We start from the raw sequence: 21,076 nt of genomic DNA on the forward strand, positions 1-21,076 counted from the left end.
CCCACTCACCTGCAGGAGTACATGTGATTCTTGCCTGTTATATATAGCGGGAGTGCAGGGGAAGCCCACTCACCTGCAGGAGTACATGTGATTCTTGCCTGTTATATATAGTGAGAGTGCAGGGGAAGCCCACTCGCTTGCAGGAGTACATGTGATTCTTGCCTGTTATATATATAGTGGGAGTGCAGGGGAAGCCCACTCACCTGCAGGAGTACATGTGATTCTTGCCTGTTATATATAGTGAGAGTGCAGGGGAAGCCCACTCACCTGCAGGAGTAAATGTGATTCTTGCCTGTTATATATAGTGAGAGTGCAGGGGAAGCCCACTCACCTGCAGGAGTACATGTGATTCTTGCCTGTTATATATAGTGGGAGTGCAGGGGAAGCCCACTCACCTGCAGGAGTACATGTGATTCTTGCCTGTTATATATATAGTGGCAGTGCAGGAGAAGCCCACTCACCTGCAGGAGTGCATGTGATTCTTGCCTGTTATATATAGTGAGAGTGCAGGGGAAGCCCACTCACCTGCAGGAGTAAATGTGATTCTTGCCTGTTATATATAGTGAGAGTGCAGGGGAAGCCCACTCACCTGCAGGAGTACATGTGATTCTTGCCTGTTATATATAGTGGGAGTGCAGGGGAAGCCCACTCACCTGCAGGAGTACATGTGATTCTTGCCTGTTATATATATAGTGGCAGTGCAGGAGAAGCCCACTCACCTGCAGGAATACATGTGATTCTTCCTGACGCTCCTCCTGAAAAACCCCTTGCAGCCATCACAGCTGGACGCCCCGTAATGTTTCCCTGTTGCTCTGTCACCGCAGATAGCACACAAAGAGTTAACCCCAATACCGTTTGCAGCGCTGATACCGGTCACTTCTGATGGTGAAGTATCTGTGGAGGATATAGAACAGGGAAAATGCTGTTAGCACATGGCTATGTCTTATACGCAATGGTCGAAGGTGTAATACCCAATAAAGTGGAAAAAAATGCATAAACCAATCAGATGTCATTTTCAGTGAAAAAAATAAATTTGAATTGCTACAAGTGACTGCAACATGCTGTTTAGCTGATCACAATCAATATGAATGCACACTCTTCTTTAGATCTACCAACCACTACGCTGGTTTTTTTTTAGGGATAAGAGTGGAAGTGGACTGGCTTGTTAACATGAGTTTTAACCCGTCATGACAACTGAATCAACTGTAATAAATGAATGCAACGGTCAACAAATCAGTTAAATCTCTGTAGGTGGGTCTATATGGGTCTTATAGCCATAGGAGGGATTTTCTAATGATTTATTACAGGTCTATGAGACACAGATGGACCAGACCAGTAACAAGCAAAGAAAAAAAAAAATAATAGTCTATTTTCAATGCCACCTCAAGCTACGCCGACCTAAAACCTATAGAATTTCTTTGAAACGTTTGGGCAAGAATGTATACAAAATTGCTGATCCAGCCATTCAATGGTGCCTTCGAATACCACTTTTGGTAGAATGAGTGGTCTACTTCCAAATTAACTTTGACAAGTGCATGGGCAGAAGACTAGTTACAATTGATCTCGCCCTGGAGTGAGTTCGGTGATTTGAAATTTGTTTGTTGCCACGACACTCAACTAAAATTTTCCATCCTTGTCCTTAGATTTTTTTTCACGTGCTCTGGTCAAAACCAATTGTCAAATCATCCCCTTTAACTCTTAGAACAGAAAACCCCCCTTTAATCATCCAAATCCATTTGAAGAGAGTCACACCCTGACTGGTGGAGATAGCAATTTCTGCTCCTCAATAAAAAGAAATTGTTGCAGAATTTTTTTTCATAAATATTTAATAAAAATTAATGGAAAAGAAAAGAAAATATCCTACTGAGCTGAATATAGGCTCTATACTTTGCATTGCTTCTTATTTTTCATAGTATGCAAAAATATATTAATTAAAAATTAATGGAAAAGAAAAGAAAATATCCTATTGAGCCGAATATAGGTTCTATACTTTGCATTGCTTCTTATTTTTCATTGTATGCAAAAATATTTTCAATAAAAAAACTATTGAAAAAGAAAAGAAAATATCCTACTGAGCCGAATATAGGCTTTATGTTTTGCATTGCTTCTTAATTTTCATTGTATGCAAAAATATTTAAAAAAAAACTATTCGAAAAGAAAATATCCTACTGAGCCAAATATGGGCTCTATATTTTGCATTGCTTGTTATTTTTCATTGTATGCAAAAATACTTTCAATAAAAATGAATGGAAAAGAAAAAAAAATATCCTACTGAGCGGAACATAGGCACTATATTTTGCATTGCTTCTTATTTTTCATTGGATGCGAAAATATTTTCAATAAAAACTATTTGAAAAGAAAAGAAAACATCCTAATGAGCCGAATATAGGCTCTATATTTTGCATTGCTTCCTAGTTTTCCTTGTATGCAAAAATATTTTCACTAAAAATTAATGAAAAAGAAAAGAAAAGAAAATGTCCTACTGAGCTGAATATAGGCTTTATATTTTGCATTGCTTTTTTTTCATTGCATGCAAAAATATTTTCAATAAAAATTAATTTTTGTGTAGGGATTTCGTGAGGGAGTGCAGGGAAAGTAAGTATTAGTAGCAGAGGAGGTAAGCAATAAAGGAAAGCTATTTTTTTCCTGAATAGGCAACATGATATGTCTCCTTTAATGCTATACTTCAGGCACAGATACTTGTATTTAAATATAATTCTCAATAGCCATAAAGGGTATACCAGTAATCCACTGCTGACCACCAAATGTCTAAGCAAGCCCATATTTTACCCCATCACTGTGCTGTATATAGCCTGTGCAGACAGCAGAGCTGTGGGAGGGACCCAACATGTTCCACCCACAGAAAACTACAGGAGTGGGCGGAGACAAGACCAGTTACCCCTCACAAGGAGAGAGATCAGCAGTGACTGGTCTTTATTACAGAGAAAACGTGTCACACTGGATTACTGCTCAGATCTGGAAGAAATACACCAAATCACATCAAGATTAAATATTAATACACACGGCTCTTGTATTTACACAATATCCACTTATTATTTCAGGTACTTATATAATGCTGTCAATTTATGCAGCGCTTTACATATATATGGAACATTCACATCAGTCCCTAACCCTCAAGGAGTGTACAATCTAAGGTCCCTAACTTACATACACATACTAGGGCCAATTTAGACAGGATCCAATTAACCTACCAGCATGTCTTTGGAGTGTGGGAGGAAGCCGGAGCACCTGGAGGAAACCCACACAAGCACAGGGAGAACATGTAAACTCCATGCAGGAGGCGCCATGGTTGGGAATTGAACCCATGACCCATTTACGGCAAGGCAGATGTGCTAACCACTAAGCCACTGTGCCACCGCTTCACTTAGCTTCAATCTCTAGACTACTATTTTCATTTATTAAACTGGGAATTTTTAAGAACAGACGATTTTAGCTTACAAGTGCAGCACCGTATTGTATTCTTAGAAAAAGTGAGAATCACCATTCTAACCCTACAAGCCATAAATCACTAACACTGATGTGGAAACAATAGATCACACCCAACAATAGACAGCTCCCTGTACACAGCGCACTCCAGAAATGATGTGTTTTCCATTAGATCTATAGGAGAAGACAATCACCACATCCATATCTAGCACTGCAATGATCCGTGTCCATTTCACATACTATCTGACTGCAAATATTAGTCTGTAGGATGTTTATCAGAGAGCATTGTATGGACCACTCAGCAGTAACTTTCTCTGGAAAGTAAACTCACAATGAGTTAATGGGGAAACTGAAATGCTAAGGTGCTGTCTGCAACAGGGCGAGACCTCTGGCCAAAATTCAAGGACATATCTAAATTCACACCAACTTTACCGACAACCATCGGTATATGTCTGATGCAAACCTGTTCTGTAAAAGTCAAATAGGATCCACCTCCAAAGATTCCTTATTAGCGCATTATTGTGATGGGTGACCTCAATGACCAATAGAGGTCAGGACCAAACTTCACTTTTACTGGAAAAGTCACCATTTGCCTATAGTTCCATCTGTCTATAAATCTAGATGTACAAATCATTTTGACACAAGGCTTTCGCTGCTTTTTTATTTTATTGTATGCTCAACCTAAGCTTATGGTGTGGGTGGAATCTCATTTTGCACTTCTGAGTTGAAGAAAAATTTATATTGAAGTGTATATATACCCACATGGAAGAAAAATATATTTTAGATATATCTTAAAAATATTCTTCACAAATATATTGACATATATTTGAATTACTACAATTTTGGCCGTAGTCAATATATTTAAAAAAAAAAAAAATAATAATTTATATATATATATACTGTATATATATATATATATATAATTTTTTTTAAATATATTGAATACGGCCAAACTTGTAGTATTTCCATGTATTTTAAATATATGTCAATATATTTAAGAAGAATATTATATATATATATTTTATTTATTTATTTCAGGTACTTATATAGCGCCGTCAATTTTACGCAGCGCCTTACATATATATATTGTACATTCACATCAGTCCCTAACCCTTAACCCTTTAAGGACCATAAGATTATGGAACGCCAAAAGAATCAATTTTTTGTTTTTAAAGTTCGTACACTTCAGTTGCTGTAACTAAGCCATTTCATGAAATAATTGGCAAAAAGCTAGATCCATTTGTTGATAAGAACTAATATTTTGACTCTAACCAAAAAAAAAAGTATTTTAAGTTTTTAATCAGATGATACAGGCAATTAAAAACATGGGACAAATACGTCCCTTGGTCCTCAAAGGGTTAAGGGGTGTACAATCTAATGTCCCTAACTCACATTCATACATACACATACTAAGGCCAATTTAGATAGGATCCAATTAACCTACCAGCATGTCTTTGGAGCGTGGGAGCGAACCGGAGTACCCGGAGGAAACCCACGTAGGCACAGCGAGAACATGCAAACTCCAGGCAGGTGGTGCCGTGGTTGGGATTTGAACCGATGACTCGAGTACTGCCAGGCGGAAGTGCTAACCATTTAGTATATATATGTGTCTTCATTGGAAGATGTTCGCTCTTGCTCTGGTGAGAACAGTAAAATGTTGGATTGGCAACCACTTACTTTCCCAGTGGCAATGACCACTAGGATAAATAGAGAGGCTGAGTTGTCCCAGCAGGGATACAGACATCAATAAAAACCAGACAGGGGATGTAATTCTTTCCATACTCCATCCACAACAACATTTTTGGTCAAGGATACACAAAATGACAAAAATGTTTGTGCTTAAAGTGGCTTCATACTTAAAGTGGACATTATTGTACCATTATAGTGCCGTTTTCTTTAGATGAGGCTTGTCAGGGGATCTAGCCTTACCTTACTCTATAGGAAACTAAAACCTTTATGTCTGGTTGAATTTCTGGCAGTGAAGGATCTTCTATTGTAGAGCTTGCATGGGAATGCTTTTACAGCTCTGGGTTCTCTTTCATGCTGCCTAAAGGGTGCCATTCCTGCCATGGGAGAGAATCCCACATGACAAGGCTGCAGTTTACTATAGATAGGCCATGTTTGCCCTGTGCTGTTTGCTGTAGATGGAGGACACAAGGGGTATTAGCTGTAGACATTCTTCAGCTAAGTGGTTTACACATGTAGAGTGGACCTCTCAGAGATAACCCGGCTCTGCCACCACTTTCAGTAAAAGTCCCTTGTTGGAAAAAGTTGTCTTTTGAATTCCCCCGATTTGGTATAGTGTCCAAATGCACCAGAATTCCAGTTTTTCTTGGTGCTAGAGTCTTTTCTCTCTTCTGATGGCATCCTGTGTGGTTTATAATGGGTATTGCTTCAGCAATGGTCCAAAGAAAACCTCTCACAACCAATTCTAAAACTATATTGTTCTAAAAATTCCTATGCAAGAAAGGGGAGGGGCTGGAGCCTGTCTTCCTAGCTAATATTCATTATTGATCAGCCTTGAAACTAAAGTGTACAACTACAATATGTTGATTTCCCTTGGAGATAGACAGACCATTGGTGCTCCAAAGCTCACAGTGTCTTCCTGGCACTTTAAACAGCATGAGAGTATAAGTACTCTGTGGGGGTGGGATCAGGTGTACTCTTTGAGGGTGGGATCAGTGCAAGGCTGATCAATGAGAGTATAAGGTGAAGAGCCTTCAACTCGTTCTCCCGATAAAAGTAATTTATTATTAAAGGGTACAATGTGCAACAGTAGCTACAGGAACTTGCACACTGTACCTTTTATTAATAAAGTCCTTTTAGCGGGAGAAAGAGTTGCCGGCTCTTCACCTTATACTCTCATTGATCAGGCTTGCACTGATCCCACCCTCATAGAGTACACCTGATCCCACCCCCACAGAGTACAATGTCCATAACTTTACATTATAAGGAGAACCAGAGAATAGCAACACCGCACTGGTTTATACAGGCTTGGCAGCTAAAGGAATTGATACTCATAAAAGATACACATTTGTAATTGGGAAGCCTTGTATTTCTTTCAAATTAAATCAATTATGCTTCAAGGGGAAACTGTCTCCAATACAACAGCACCTAGACCAGCTCTTCTCAACCTTTTTACCCTACAGGACACCTTGAAATAATTTTCAGGTCTTGGTCCAGGGTACCCTTGTTAAATCCAACTCATTGGGTTTTGGTGGGAAAAATGACCCTTACATTGGTGATCAGTGGGAAGAACGTCCCTTACATTGGTGATCAGTGGGAAGAATGTCCCTTACATTGGTGATCGGTGGGAAGAATGTCCCTTACATTTGTGATCACTGAGAAGAATGTCCCTTACATTGGTGGTCAGTGGGAAGAATGTCCCTTACATTGGTGGTCAGTGGGAAGGATGCCTTTTACATTGGTGGTCAGTGGGAAGAATGTCCCTTACATTGGTGAGCCGTGGGAAGAATGTCCCTTACATTGGTGGTCAGTGGGAAGGATGCCCCTTACATTGGTGGTCAGTGGGAAGAATGTCCCTTACATTGGTGATCCGTGGGAAGAATGTCCCTTACATTTGTGAACACTGAAAAGAATGTCCCTTACATTGGTGGTCAGTGGGAAGAATGTCCCTTATGTTGGTGATCAGTAGGAAGGATGCCCCTTACACTGGTCATCATTGGGAAGAATATCCCTTACATTGGTGGTCAGTGGGAAGAATGTCCCTTACATTGGTAAGTGGGAAGAATGTCCCTTACATTGGTGATCAGTGGGAAGAATGTCCCTTACATTGGTCATTGGTGGGAAGAATGTCCCTTACATTGCTGATCAGTGGGAAGAATATCCCTTACATTGGTGATCAGTGGGAAGAATGTCCCTTACATTGGTGGTCAGTGGGAAGAATATCCCTTACATTGGTGGTCAGTGGAAAGAATGTCCCTTACATTGGTGATCAGTGGGAAGAATGTCCCTTACATTGGTGATCAGTGGGAAGAATGTCCCTTACATTGGTGATCTGTGGAAAGAATGTCCCTTACATTGGTGATCAGTGGGAAGAATGTCCCTTACATTGGTGATCAGTGGGAAGAATGTCCCTTACATTGGTGATCAGTGGAAAGAATGTCCCTTACATTGCTGATCAGTGGGAAGAATATCCCTTACATTGGTGGTCAATGGGAAGAATGTTCCTTACATTGGTGATCAGTGGGAAGAATGTCCCTTACATTGGTGGTCAGTGGGAAGAATATCCCTTACATTGGTCATCGGTCGGAAGAATATCCCTTACATTGGTCATCGGTGGGAAGAATGTCCCTTACATTGCTGATCAGTGGGAAGAATATCCCTTACATTGGTCATCAGTGGGAAGAATGCCCTACCATTTATTTATGGTCAGGGGGAAGAATTCAGAAGGTTTAAAAGATCATTGGTGTCATGCAGCTGGCTCTACCAAGTTGCGTTGACTCTGGAACCTTGCAGACACCAATAATCAGGAAGTTAATCAGCCACAGCTCAATAAACCTCGTAGAAACCTCTGGAGGAACCCTAGTATATACCAGAACTCTGGATAAGAATGGCTGACTTAAACTGGTTCACAAACTAGACAACACAAATCATTTTGTGGGTTATCTTTTTAGATGATCTACCCATCAATTGGTATACAGTGGTTTCAGTTTTTAATACTCAGTACATCTAGGAGCTCCATTGACATCAACTAGGGCAGACAGTTATTCTTAGTTTTCAAGCAGGGATGCCCTTGGGTTATAAGCGTACTAAGGGTAGATTGCTGCAGGATCCCTCACTACCACTGTGGATGCCCAAATAATACCCAGCAATTCCCAGCTTGATAAAATCACACCTTTTTGGGAAAAAACTCCACTGTTTGGTTACTTATAAGTATAAAAGGAAACCAACTTAGTACCCATATCCAGCAGTTATGGAGCCTTTTGATCCAAAACCTGAGACTGTGCTACCAGCTTAACACTGGAATATGTTCCTAAGCAAAGCTTTATGACTTCTTGGAATGTATGGTCCATCTGTCATTTTTCAAGATAGAATCTGATTGGTGGTGGGAAAGTGATGGGAGTTTTTAGAACAAATATATTGATATGAATGTGATCTATCCCATCTTGTTCAGTGAGCAGATTTTAGCAAAGGATTGCAGATATCACCATACACTGTCTCTGTAAAGAATGTGTTCCCATTGGTCCAATCAACAGTCGAATGCAGCTGGTGGTACACATTGGATCCTGTTCACTTCTTCAATGTAGTTTCCACAGGCAGCTGCATCCAGGATGGGTACCAGTAACTTCCCATGCTGCTGCCAGGTGACACAGGTCAAGAATGTCCACCTCCAAAATGGAAGCAGCACCCATCTACATATCTGAGATGGGATTGTTAAAACTAGCAACCAATTACTATACATTTCACCAAACATAGAGAATGCAGAGGCCAGGAAACTTCCAAGCAATATAATGAATACACAAACAGCTTTGATAGATCTCCAACAATAGATGTCATCAGAAAACATAGAAGAGGCATTTCCATTGGAGAATGGGATTCCCAATCCCCCATTATCATCCATCACTACATCCTCAGCATGTCACCCTGTGGTACATCATTCATTTTCAACTGGTGATCCTTCCAGTTACACACTTCCTGTCCTAGGGTGACAATGTTCACTCACTGAATTGTATCTATGAGGACCAGTGTTGTCACCTTAGAACAAGAAGTGTTTTAGGACTACAGGACACTCCCGATTATTCTCTTCTCCATAACATAAGGGGGGGGTTGCTCTATTGTCCACAGAGAGAATGGGGAACAATGAAAACTGATAAGAGTCAGCACAGGAAGTTATCTGCTCACAAGCTTTCTGGCAGGATCAACAGGTATTTTTTTTCTACTTCCAACCTGCTAAGACCAATACTTTAAATTGTAAAATTAACAAACCAATGGGAACACATAAACAAAGTTGGGGTTTGCATAGTCTAACTGCAGGGCTCAGTTATTTAAAACTGTTATGTGCATTTAGGATCTAGTTAATAGCAGGGGTGGACTGACAACTCATGGGGCCCCCAGGCAATAGGGGATCATGGGGCCCCTGTGTCCTTGTCCAAACTCAAAAAAGCCTATGAAAAAGGTACCAGGGGCATCTCATGGGGCCAACTACTGACCCAAATGGTCAGTCTGCCCCTGGTTAATAGTATATAAGGCCAGGCAATTGACATGCTATCAACTTCAGCAGACCTTTAACTCCTGACACTCAAGCTGAAGTGCCAGACAAAGTTAGTAAAATGGAGAAACATAAATGTTTCCAACGCCCTGCAATCTCATTTAGGTCTATGAACAACTATGTAGCTTGAGGGCCTGCCTAGCCAGAATTACAGCAGAACACTAAGCAATTATAATACAGCTCTGTAATCATTAGTCAGCTGTATTTTTAAATGCAAGCAGCTGTAAATACTTAAATATAACCTGGTGTCAGCCCTCGGCAGTTTCTGTACACCAGTATGAGACCGTGAGAGAAAGAAGCAGCACAAGGAGCTTATCAGTTCATATACTGAAAGAAGCATGCTGATAGGAGGAAGGAGCAGAGTGACACAGAGATGCACTTATCAGTGTGCTGTTTCTATTTCCTCTGTCCAATCACAGGCTGGGGTGGGTCCAGGACAACTTGGGATCAGACAGTGCAGAATGAATGATAGGGGCTATCAGACTGAAGACATTTTGTGGCAGGAATTGGATATCTCCGAATTGAAACTGAATTGCAGCAAAAGCTGGTTTTGTTATTTTATGTTTTATTGGACTATTCATGCTCATGTTGTTTGGTGGAAATGTTCTTTGACAATGATACACAATGATACGATGATGGGGCAGTCACCTCTCAGTACCATGATACACAATGATAGGATGATGGGGTAGTCACCTCTCAGTACAATGATACACAATGATATGATGATGGGGTAGTCACCTCTCAGTACCATGATACACAATGATACGATGATGGGGTAGTCACCCCTCAGTACAATGATACACAATGATACGATGATGGGGTAGTCACCCCTCAGTACAATGATACACAATGATACGATGATGGGGTAGTCACCTCTCAGTACCATGATACACAATGATACGATGATGGGGCAGTCACCTCTCAGTACCATGATACACAATGATAGGATGATGGGGTAGTCACCTCTCAGTACCATGATACACAATGATATGATGATGGGGTAGTCACCTCTCAGTACCATGATACACAATGATAGGATGATGGGGCAGTCACCTCTCAGTACAATGATACACAATGATACCATGATGGGGTAGTCACCTCTCAGTACAATGATACACAATGATAGGATGATGGGGCAGTCACCTCTCAGTACAATGATACACAATGATATGATGATGGGGTAGTCACCTCTCAGTACCATGATACACAATGATACGATGATGGGGTAGTCACCCCTCAGTACAATGATACACAATGATACGATGATGGGGTAGTCACCCCTCAGTACAATGATACACAATGATACGATGATGGGGTAGTCACCTCTCAGTACAATGATACACAATGATACGATGATGGGGTAGTCACCTCTCAGTACAATGATACACAATGATACGATGACGGGGTAGTCACCTCTCAGTACAATGATACACAATGATACCATGATGGGGTAGTCACCTCTCAGTACAATGATACGATGATGGGGTAGTCACCCCTCAGTACAATGATACACAATGATACCATGACGGGGTAGTCACCACTCAGTACAATGATACACAATGATACGATGATGGGGTAGTCACCTCTCAGTACAATGATACACAATGATACGATGATGGGGTAGTCACCTCTCAGTACAATGATACACAATGATACGATGACAGGGTAGTCACCTCTCAGTACAATGATACACAATGATACCATGACAGGGTAGTCACCTCTCAGTACCATGATACACAATGATACGATGATGGGGTAGTCACCCCTCAGTACAATGATGCACAATGATACGATGACGGGGTAGTCACCTCTCAGTACCACGATACACAATGATACGATGATGGGGTAGTCACCCCTCAGTACAATGATGCACAATGATACGATGACGGGGTAGTCACCTCTCAGTACAATGATACACAATGATACGATGATGGGGTAGTCACCTCTCAGTACCATGATACACAATGATACGATGATGGGGTAGTCACCTCTCAGTACAATGATACACAATGATACTATGATGGGGTAGTCACCTCTCAGTACAATGATACACAATGATACTATGATGGGGTAGTCACCTCTCAGTACAATTATATACAATAATACAATGACAGTGTAGTCACCTGTCAGTACAGTGACACATGATGACACAATGATGGGAAAGTCACCCCTCAGTACAATGATATACAATGACAGTGTAGTCACCTGTCAGTAGAGTGACACACGATGACATAATGATGGGGTAGTCACCTCTCAGTACAATGATGCACAATGATACGATGACAGCATAGTACACCCCTCAGTACAATGGTACACAATGATACAATGACAGGGTAGTCACCCCTCAGTACAATGATACAGAATGATACAATGACAGGGTAGTCACCTCTCAGGACAATGATATGATGATGGGGTAGTCACCTCTCAGTACAATGATACAATGACAGCGTAGACACCAATCAGTACAATGATACCCCTCAGTACAATGATACAGAATGATACGACAACGTAGTCACCCCTCAGTACAATGATACAGAATGATACAATGACGGCGTAGTCACTTCTCAGTACAATGATACACAATGATACAATGACAGCGTAGTCACCTCTCAGTACAATGATACAATGACAGCGTAGTCACCTCTCAGTACAATGATACACAATGATACAATGACAGCGTAGTCACCTCCCAGTACAATGATACCCCTCAGTACAATGATACAATGCAGCGTAGTCACCTCTCAGTACAATGATACAATGACAGCGTAGTCACCTCTCAGTACAATGATACACAATGATACAATGACAGCGTAGTCACCTCCCAGTACAATGATACCCCTCAGTACAATGATACAGAATGATACAATGACAGTGTAGTCACCTCTCAGTACAATGATACAATGACAGCGTAGTCACCTCTCAGTACAATGATACACAATGATACAATGACAGCGTAGTCACCTCCCAGTACAATGATACCCCTCAGTACAATGATACAGAATGATACAATGACAGTGTAGTCACCTCTCAGTACAATGATACACAATGATACAATGACAGTGTAGTCACCTCTCAGTACAATGATACAATGACAGCGTAGTCACCTCTCAGTACAATGATACACAATGATACAATGACAGCGTAGTCACCTCCCAGTACAATGATACCCCTCAGTACAATGATACAGAATGATACAATGACAGTGTAGTCACCTCTCAGTACAATGATACACAATGATACAATGACAGTGTAGTCACCTCTCAGTACAATGATACCCCTCAGTACAATGATACACAATGATACAATGACAGCGTAGTCACCTCTCAGTACAATGATACCCCTCAGTACAATGATACACAATGATACAATGACAGTGTACTCACCTCTCAGTACAATGATACACAATGATACAATGACAGCGTAGTCACCTCTCAGTACAATGATACCCCTCAGTACAATGATACACAATGATACAATGACAGCGTAGTCACCTCTCAGTACAATGATACCCCTCAGTACAATGATACACAATGATACAATGACAGCGTAGTCACCTCTCAGTACAATGATACACAATGATACAATGACAGCGTAGTCACCTCTCAGTACAATGATACACAATGATATTATGACAGCGTAGTCACCTCTCAGTACAGTGAGACATGATGACTTAATGATGGGTCAGTCAGCTCATCAATCTCTTATCATCACTAGACTCGAGGCTTGTTGACCATAATGCCAGCCACACACAGACAGATCTGATCTGTCAGATCCAAAAATTGTAATCAACATGAAACTGGCCATGATTCAGCACTGTATAGGCTAATAAAGGTTTTTAATATCCCCTGTAATGCGCTCATATACATGGTCCTGCCTTATTACACCAACCTACCTGAACCAACCAGTTGGTAAATCTTTGATTAGCCTGATATGTGCTCTTCTCTAGTCATGGCTGAGCAAAGATGGACCATATACGAGAGGGCGCTGATCATAATTAATATACCTCTTATAACTACCCCCAGAATGCCCCAGGGTCTTACCATTGCCTATGGTCAGCACTTGCATATTCTCGAACTCCAGAGTGGTGTAAGCGGGATCCAGAGCCTCGGTGTAATCTGCCATTTCCATATCTATTAAAGGTTTGGAATCTCTCATTATCATCAGCAAACAGCGGCCACCTTCCAGCAGTTGACCACTCGGAGGTTGTTGGCCTCTGGAGCTGGTCTACATTGACTCCAGCTGTCTCCTCCACCAATGGCCTTACATTGCAGTGAAGGTAGCACTCTACATGGGTCTACCTGGGCAGGGAAGCCTATAGCTGTGTTTGGGTGGAGTTCAGGGTTAATCTTTAATCGTACTCTGACTATACACTGAATATCCCCCCTCCTCCTCCTCTACAGATACAGAGCTTACTGAGACTTTAATAGACAAGCTTGGCTACTACAGCTGCATTGCCCCTTCATATTCCTGTTGGTAAATGGATTTTTTTATAGCAATCTAAAGTCTGAGCGACCGGAAAATTTACACACACTTTTTCAGCGAGCAACAGCTAACGTCGCCTAAATATGTAAACCCAATCACTAAAATGTCATCTCAGCTTTACCGTGTTAACATTTCTGCAGCTTTTAGTAAAATATTACCTGGTGATCCTGCCATGAGGGTCCTTCTTCAGGTGCTTTCTGTTATAGGGTGACAACGCTCTGCCCCATGTCCCAAATGTGCTCATGCATTGCCACACTGTCACATGGGCTTGTGATGGAAACTACAAGTGGCTGGTTTAGCACAGATTTCGCAGGCGGGGTCCACTGTTGTCACCATCAGAATACCAGCCCTGGGAAATGTCATTCAGCCATCACTGGAATGTATGTAGACCAGGGACGGACTGACCATTTGGAAACTCGGGGTTAGTAGGGGGCCCCATGAGATGCCCCTGGTACCTTTTTCATAGGCTTTTTTGAGTTTGGGCAAGGACACAGGGGCCCCATGATCCCCTATTGCCCGGGGACCCCATGAGTTGTCAGTCCGCCCCTGATGTAGACAGGTACTAGGAGATCATTCTGAATTGATGAAAAAACATTACTGGGAAATCTCCCTAACCAAAGAAAATTGGCATATGTCAAACTATAGCAGGAGGTCAAGTGTCTCTTGGGAAATTTTCTGAGTCATTTCACATGTAAACTATGTGCAAGAAAGAAATAACTGATATATATATATAAGAAGTTATCGAAGCAGAGAGATTAGAGAGACAGTGGGACCCTTCATGGTTTTGGTATGGGACATCATCACACATAGCCCTGGTTCTAGATGTCAGTGTCCTCCATTATTTTGTAACGCTACCCCCGCAGGAGCCGCTGGGTTTGATTAGGTCCCCGTAAGCTCTGAACGACCAGGCAACATGCATTTTCCACATCTTTCCATACAAAGTCAGTAAGATAGCCCTTGAACTGGTTTTTATTTTGTTTTTTTATTGAGGGGTTAACAACTTGGATAGGCTCTGGGGGTATTTGGGTTGCCCGAGGAACAGCAAAGTTGAGGACAAACTTCTTAGGAACCTGTACACTGTACAAAAAAATGTGGATCAGGAAAAAAAATAGCACTGTCTCTTTAAGGAGCACTGTAGTCCCCTTGATGTACCTCCTCAATCCTTCCTGTTCACCTGGCTGCACTGAGGGTATCCCTGGGCAAGGGATTCCATGAGCTAACAATATAGTAGTCCCGCCCTCTCCTTTTATCTGGCCCAGGGGGTGTAGGAGTATTCACACAGTCCTGTACTGATAGCTTGATGGGTTGGTAGCTGCTTTCAAGCCTTACACTGGGCTGGCTCCTTGCCTGCTACACAGGATGTCCTCCTAAGGAGACTTTGGACAGTGGAGATCCTTTTTTCCAGTATCCTGCCTGTAGGTAGGCTCCCCTCCCTGGGGCCCCCTCCTAAGCTCCACACTCCAGCCTCCTCTCAGTCCATCTTCCACCCGACTCCAGCAACAACCCCCTGCTGCTCAGGCTTTGCCACATTTAAGGGTTGCTGTTAGCCACCATGCCTGACCTCCTGCCTGGGGATTGGCCAGGTTCCCCTAAACATGCAAATCTGGGCCTCCTCCCCTCCTCAGCCCCCCTAACAAAATAGCAAAGCCTATCACTAGAGGGCGCTACAATATAATTTAGATTGCAAGCTCTTGTGGGCAGGCAAGGATATATTAGAGAGACAGCGAGAGCCATTAAAAAAGGTTGAAGACTCTAAACCCAGGAGAAGATGGAAACAGAGCTGATGGACCAAAGAGGAGAATGGAGCATGTACCATGCATCTCTGAGGGAGAACACTTTGGAGAGTTACATGGACCATGGTGTGCAAGTACATTGTGCATCATAAACAGTTGCCATGTAAAAAAAAAAAATACTATTTTCACCTATTTTCTTCCTGTCTACATGCACTCCAGTGATGGCTCCATGGCATTTTTCACAGCAGGTTTCTTGATGGTGACAACAGTGGACCAATGTCTGCGCAATGTGTATCACTATACCCACACGTAGTCTAAATCCAAATCTGGTATGATAAAGTGACAACCAAAAAGCACAATTTAGGGACCCTTCTACAGGAAGTGTCTGAAAAAAAACCCTTCATGGATCACCAGGGATTGTTTTACTGAAAGCAGAAGGTTTAAAAATATTGAAAATGACAATTTGACCAACGTATGAAATTTTAACGATTGACTTTACATCGAGTGAGTGTCAGAGTAATTAAAAAGGAGCTAATGAAGGCTGCCTCTAGTGGCTAATCTATTAATCTCTAAAGTTAGCACAAAATCATAGAAATGATGTTAATATGTGAATTTGACACACTTGGTCACATTTTAGGTTTATTTATTTAGTTTTTTATGATCCTAATGAGTCTGATTAATAGTGGCGCTCACACAATGCCTTTAAAGTCCTTTTCTATTAATGGAATCGGTAAGTTCAGAATTTTCGGATATAAGTGGCACACATGTAGAGGCACAATCTGTGTGTGACACATAAACAACACTAGTGAAGGGACAGAAAGATACACTCTGTGCTCTATCTGGGTACACAAAGATAACCCAGACAAATGGACGCACACACAATAGTACACTGATACACAGCACAGCATGGAGAAGAATGGACACAGCTCGCCAACTCCAAACTGAGTGTTCAACCAGCCAAGGCTACGACTAATCACCGCAAGACAAATAATGGGAGAGTGACATCCACCCAAACTCAGGAATTTAAAGGACAACTCCACCCAACACTTTCTTTGTAGTTTTAGATAGAATGGGAAAAGGGTTAGAAAATCTTGCAGCCTTTCTCCCAGAGGAAACCCTAAAATAATATTCAGGTCTTTGGGAACCCCTCTAAAACCCATTCATTGTGGGTCAATGGGAAAAATGCCCCATACATTGTTGGTCAGGAGGAAGACTTCAACCCTTACAGTGTTGGTCGGAAAGCCTCCATTACAGACAGCTAAAAGAAAATAATTGATGCCATGCCAAGTGACGTTGGCCCTGGAAATATGTAGACACCATCAGATGGGAGGTCATTCAGCCACTACCCAAGGAACCCCTTGTAACCTCTGGAGGAACTCTAGAGTCCTATGGAACCCTGGTGGGGAATGGCTGTTCTGTTGGGTTTATAATACAGTGTCCTCATAGAGAAAATTTTCTTTCTGTCCTGTCACCCTGGACAGGAAGTGAAGAGAAATCTCCCAAATGTAAATGCACAATCCCAACGCACACTTTCCTGCAAGAAATGGTTGTATGCATAGGTGGGTGCAGCAGCGTCCGTCAGCTGAAACCGAGTCAACGTAGAGAAATGTCACCAGCACACCAAGGATCTCCAATGTGTGTCTAAAAAGGCTTTAATGAAGGTTTATATAGTTACAGCAAGGCAATATTTTGGAGTCTCACAGGACCCATTCATCAGGCATGTGACCTCACATGCCTGATGAAGGGGTCCTGCAAGACTCCGAAACGTTGCCTTGCTGTAACTATGTAAACCTTCATTAAAGCCTTTTCAAACCCACAATGGAGATCCTTGGTGTGCCAGCGACATCTCCCAAATGTAGAAACAGAGGAGCCACAGAGTAAGGCTGGCCATACACTGATAGAATTTAATTCAAATGGAATGTCCAATTTTCACTGATCAATGGGGAAATGAATCAATGTTTGCCGTCAACTATATATACTGTATATATATATATATATATATATATATATATATATATATATATATATATATAAATTTGAAGGTACATAATAGAATTTTTTGTTGTCTTTTACTGCTATCTGTTACTGTGACCCTGAAAATGTGTTCGTATTCTATTTGTATGCTAGCGTAAAAGATTGAATGTCAAACACTAGGATTCCATACATTAGTAAGGCAATTGAACGAAAATGTGTTGCAGTTGAAGGAAAATGATGAGCACATTGGATTCTCTGTTAAATGATCTTTAATAACCAGTCATTTGAGAATCTAACTGTATGTTGGTAGGAAGGTATGCACTGGACTGAACCTGTAGCTTGTCCCCTAACGGTCGTAGCACAGATGTCCGAAAACCAAAGATGGGGTTCACCCAATCCAGCCAGGCAAATCAAGGAGCAGTCTGTATGCTCATCCTTCCATTTTGTGGCCAACCCATCTTACTAGAAAAATCTTTTGGCTAGGATGGACTGATCATCCTTGATCCCCCGTTCCTTTCTGAGACAAATCAGAACCTCAACACATTTCTCCTCCTTGCTCCACAGGCTCAAAAGGAATAAAGTTCCCCCAATGGGAGTATACAGATCTGTACAACTATCATTCATGAAACAGCATGCATACGGGGGGGGGGGGGGGGGGTTATTTACTAAAACTGAAGAGTGAAAAATCTGGGGCAGCTCTGCATAGAAACCAATCAGCTTCCAGATTTTATTACCAAAGCTTCATTGAGCTGAAGGTAGAAGCTAATTGGCTGCCATGCACAACTGCACCAGATTCTGAGTGCACCGGGTTTAGTAAATCTCCCTAGCAAAAGCCAACTCCTTTAATAACTGATTTTCTCAAAACAAAAGGCATGGTGGAGATTTCTCTATGGCATTTTGGGTCTTCATTTCCCCCTCCTATCCCCTCCATCAGTGATAACAGTTGAATCCCCCAGTTGATAGTTTATTTAACATTATGGAAGCTCCATAGGTAGGAGGCTCAGAAAACAGTGGTTTGGCTTAGAAGTGGTTGCAGCAGAAGTGGAAAAGTCAGACCCCAAGAAAAAGACGTAACTGTCGTGTAATTTAACACATCGGTATTCACCCAAAATGGAAATTTCATTGTTGGCTAGAGTAGGCCTTTTGATAAGTACAAAAAATCCCAGCTGATGCTGCCAGAAATTCTGAGCTGTTCCGTGTCCTGTGCTCTTTTCCTGCATTATTCTTAAAGTGTTACTAAACCCACAACAGTACAATCAGTCTGTATATGCAGTAAAGCATGCTTGTTATACTCACTGTGGGACCTAAGGGGTTAATCCTGTGTATTATGTAAAAAGGCTGCTTGATCCTGTCTTCTCTGATCCAACCCTTCTTCCACAGTCCCCAATCAAGTTGCTGATAGAACAGAGCCTTTGGGACAAGCTTCACATGCTCAGTTTGGTGTGTATTGCTAGAGAGTTTTTTTTTCTCTTGGGGGAGTGCATGTGATCAGCACAGGGCGAATCAGCACTGTCCAGACAGAGGGTCAGGAGTCATGCAGCCTCATAGGACAATCATGGGAGAATGAAAACTGCTCCTACAAGCTTTAACCAGTGCTCTGCCGAATAGAAGTCACAAGACTGCTCTAACTGCAGATATGTAAAGGTATTTAGCAGTTTATATTTATTAAAATAATTGCATTTCCATGTTCTGTGTACTGTGGGAGACCAGATATAGTGAATGCAGGGTCCTGGGAGACCAGATATAGTGAATGCAGGGTCCGGGGGGACCAGATATAGTGAATGCAGGGTCCGGGGAGACCAGATATAGTGAATGCAGGGTCCGGGGAGACCAGATATAGTGAATGCAGGGTCCGGGGAGACCAGATATAAGGAATGCAGGGTCCGGGGAGAGCGGATATAGTGAATGCAGGGTCCGGGGAGACCAGATATAGTGAATGCAGGGTCCAGGGAGAGTGGATATAGTGAATGCAGGGTCCGGGGAGACCAGATATAGTGAATGCAGGGTCCGGGGAGAGCGGATATAGTGAATGCAGGGTCCAGGGAGAGCGGATATAGTGAATGCGGGGTGCGGGGAGACCGGATATAGTGAATGCAGGGTCCGGGGAGACCAGATATAGTGAATGCAGGGTCCGGGGAGACCGGATATAGTGAATGCAGGGTACGGGGAGACCAGATTTAGTAAATGCAGGGTCCGCGGAGAGCGGATATAGTGAATGCAGGGTCCGCGGAGAGCGGATATAGTGAATGCAGGGTCCGGGAAGACCACATATAGTGAATGCGAGGTCCGGGGAGACTGGATATAGTGAATGCAGGGTCCGGGGAGACCAGATATAGTGAATGCAGGGTCCAGGGAGAGTGGATATAGTGAATGCAGGGTCCGGGGAGACCAGATATAGTGAATGCAGGGTCCGGGGAGAGCGGATATAGTGAATGCGGGGTGCGGGGAGAGCGGATATAGTGAATGCAGGGTCCGGGGAGACCAGATATAGTGAATGCAGGGTCCGGGGAGAGCGGATATAGTGAATGCAGGGTCCGGGGTGACCAGATATAGTAACTGGAGGGTCCGGGGAGAGCGGATATAGTGAATGCAGGGTACGGGGAGACCAGATATAGTGAATGCAGGGTCCGGGGAGACCAGATATAGTGAATACAGGGTCCGGGGAGACCAGATATAGTGAATGCAGGGTCCGGGGAGACCAGATATAGTGAATGCAGGGTCTGGGGAGACCAGATATAGTGAATACAGGGTCCGGGGAGACCAGATATAGTGAATGCAGGGTCCGGGGAGACCAGATATAGTGAATGCAGGGTCCAGGGAGACCAGATATAGTGGATGCAGGGTCCGGGGAGACCAGATATAGTGAATGCAGGGTCCAGGGAGACCAGATATAGTGGATGCAGGGTCCGGGGAGACCAGATATAGTGAATGCAGCGTCCGGGGAGACCAGATATAGTGAATGCAGGGTCTGGGGAGACCGGATATAGTGAATACAGGGTCCGGGGAGACTGGATATAGTGAATGCAGGGTCCGGGGAGACCGGATACAGTGAATGCAGGGTCCGGGGAGACCGGATATAGTGAATGCAGGGTCCGGGGAGACCAGATACAGTGAATTCAGGGTCCGGAGAGACCAGATATAGTGAATGCAGGGTCCAGGGAGACCAGATATAGTGAATGCAGGGTCCGGGGAGAGCGGATATAGTGAA

At 42.6% G+C, this 21,076-nt stretch overlaps 1 protein-coding gene across 1 annotated transcript in view; it reads right to left on the bottom strand.

The window, feature by feature from the left end:
* HNF4A (hepatocyte nuclear factor 4 alpha) overlaps positions 1-13,937 on the bottom strand; it is a 39,708-nt gene extending 25,771 nt beyond the window's left edge. Inside the window, exons 1-2 of the mRNA XM_089662291.1 lie at positions 13,720-13,937; positions 720-894 (exon numbers count right to left, since the gene is read on the bottom strand). Of these exons, the coding sequence (XP_089518417.1) occupies positions 720-894; positions 13,720-13,840 (296 nt within the window). The 5' untranslated portion in view covers positions 13,841-13,937. The remainder of the gene's footprint in view (positions 1-719; positions 895-13,719) is intronic.
* Positions 13,938-21,076: the final 7,139 nt, after the last annotated feature.

This window comes from Staurois parvus, unplaced genomic scaffold (genome assembly GCF_062004578.1).
Source record: "Staurois parvus isolate SC_StPar_1 unplaced genomic scaffold, SC_StPar_1.0 ptg001454l, whole genome shotgun sequence".
Lineage (NCBI taxonomy): Eukaryota > Metazoa > Chordata > Amphibia > Anura > Ranidae > Staurois > Staurois parvus.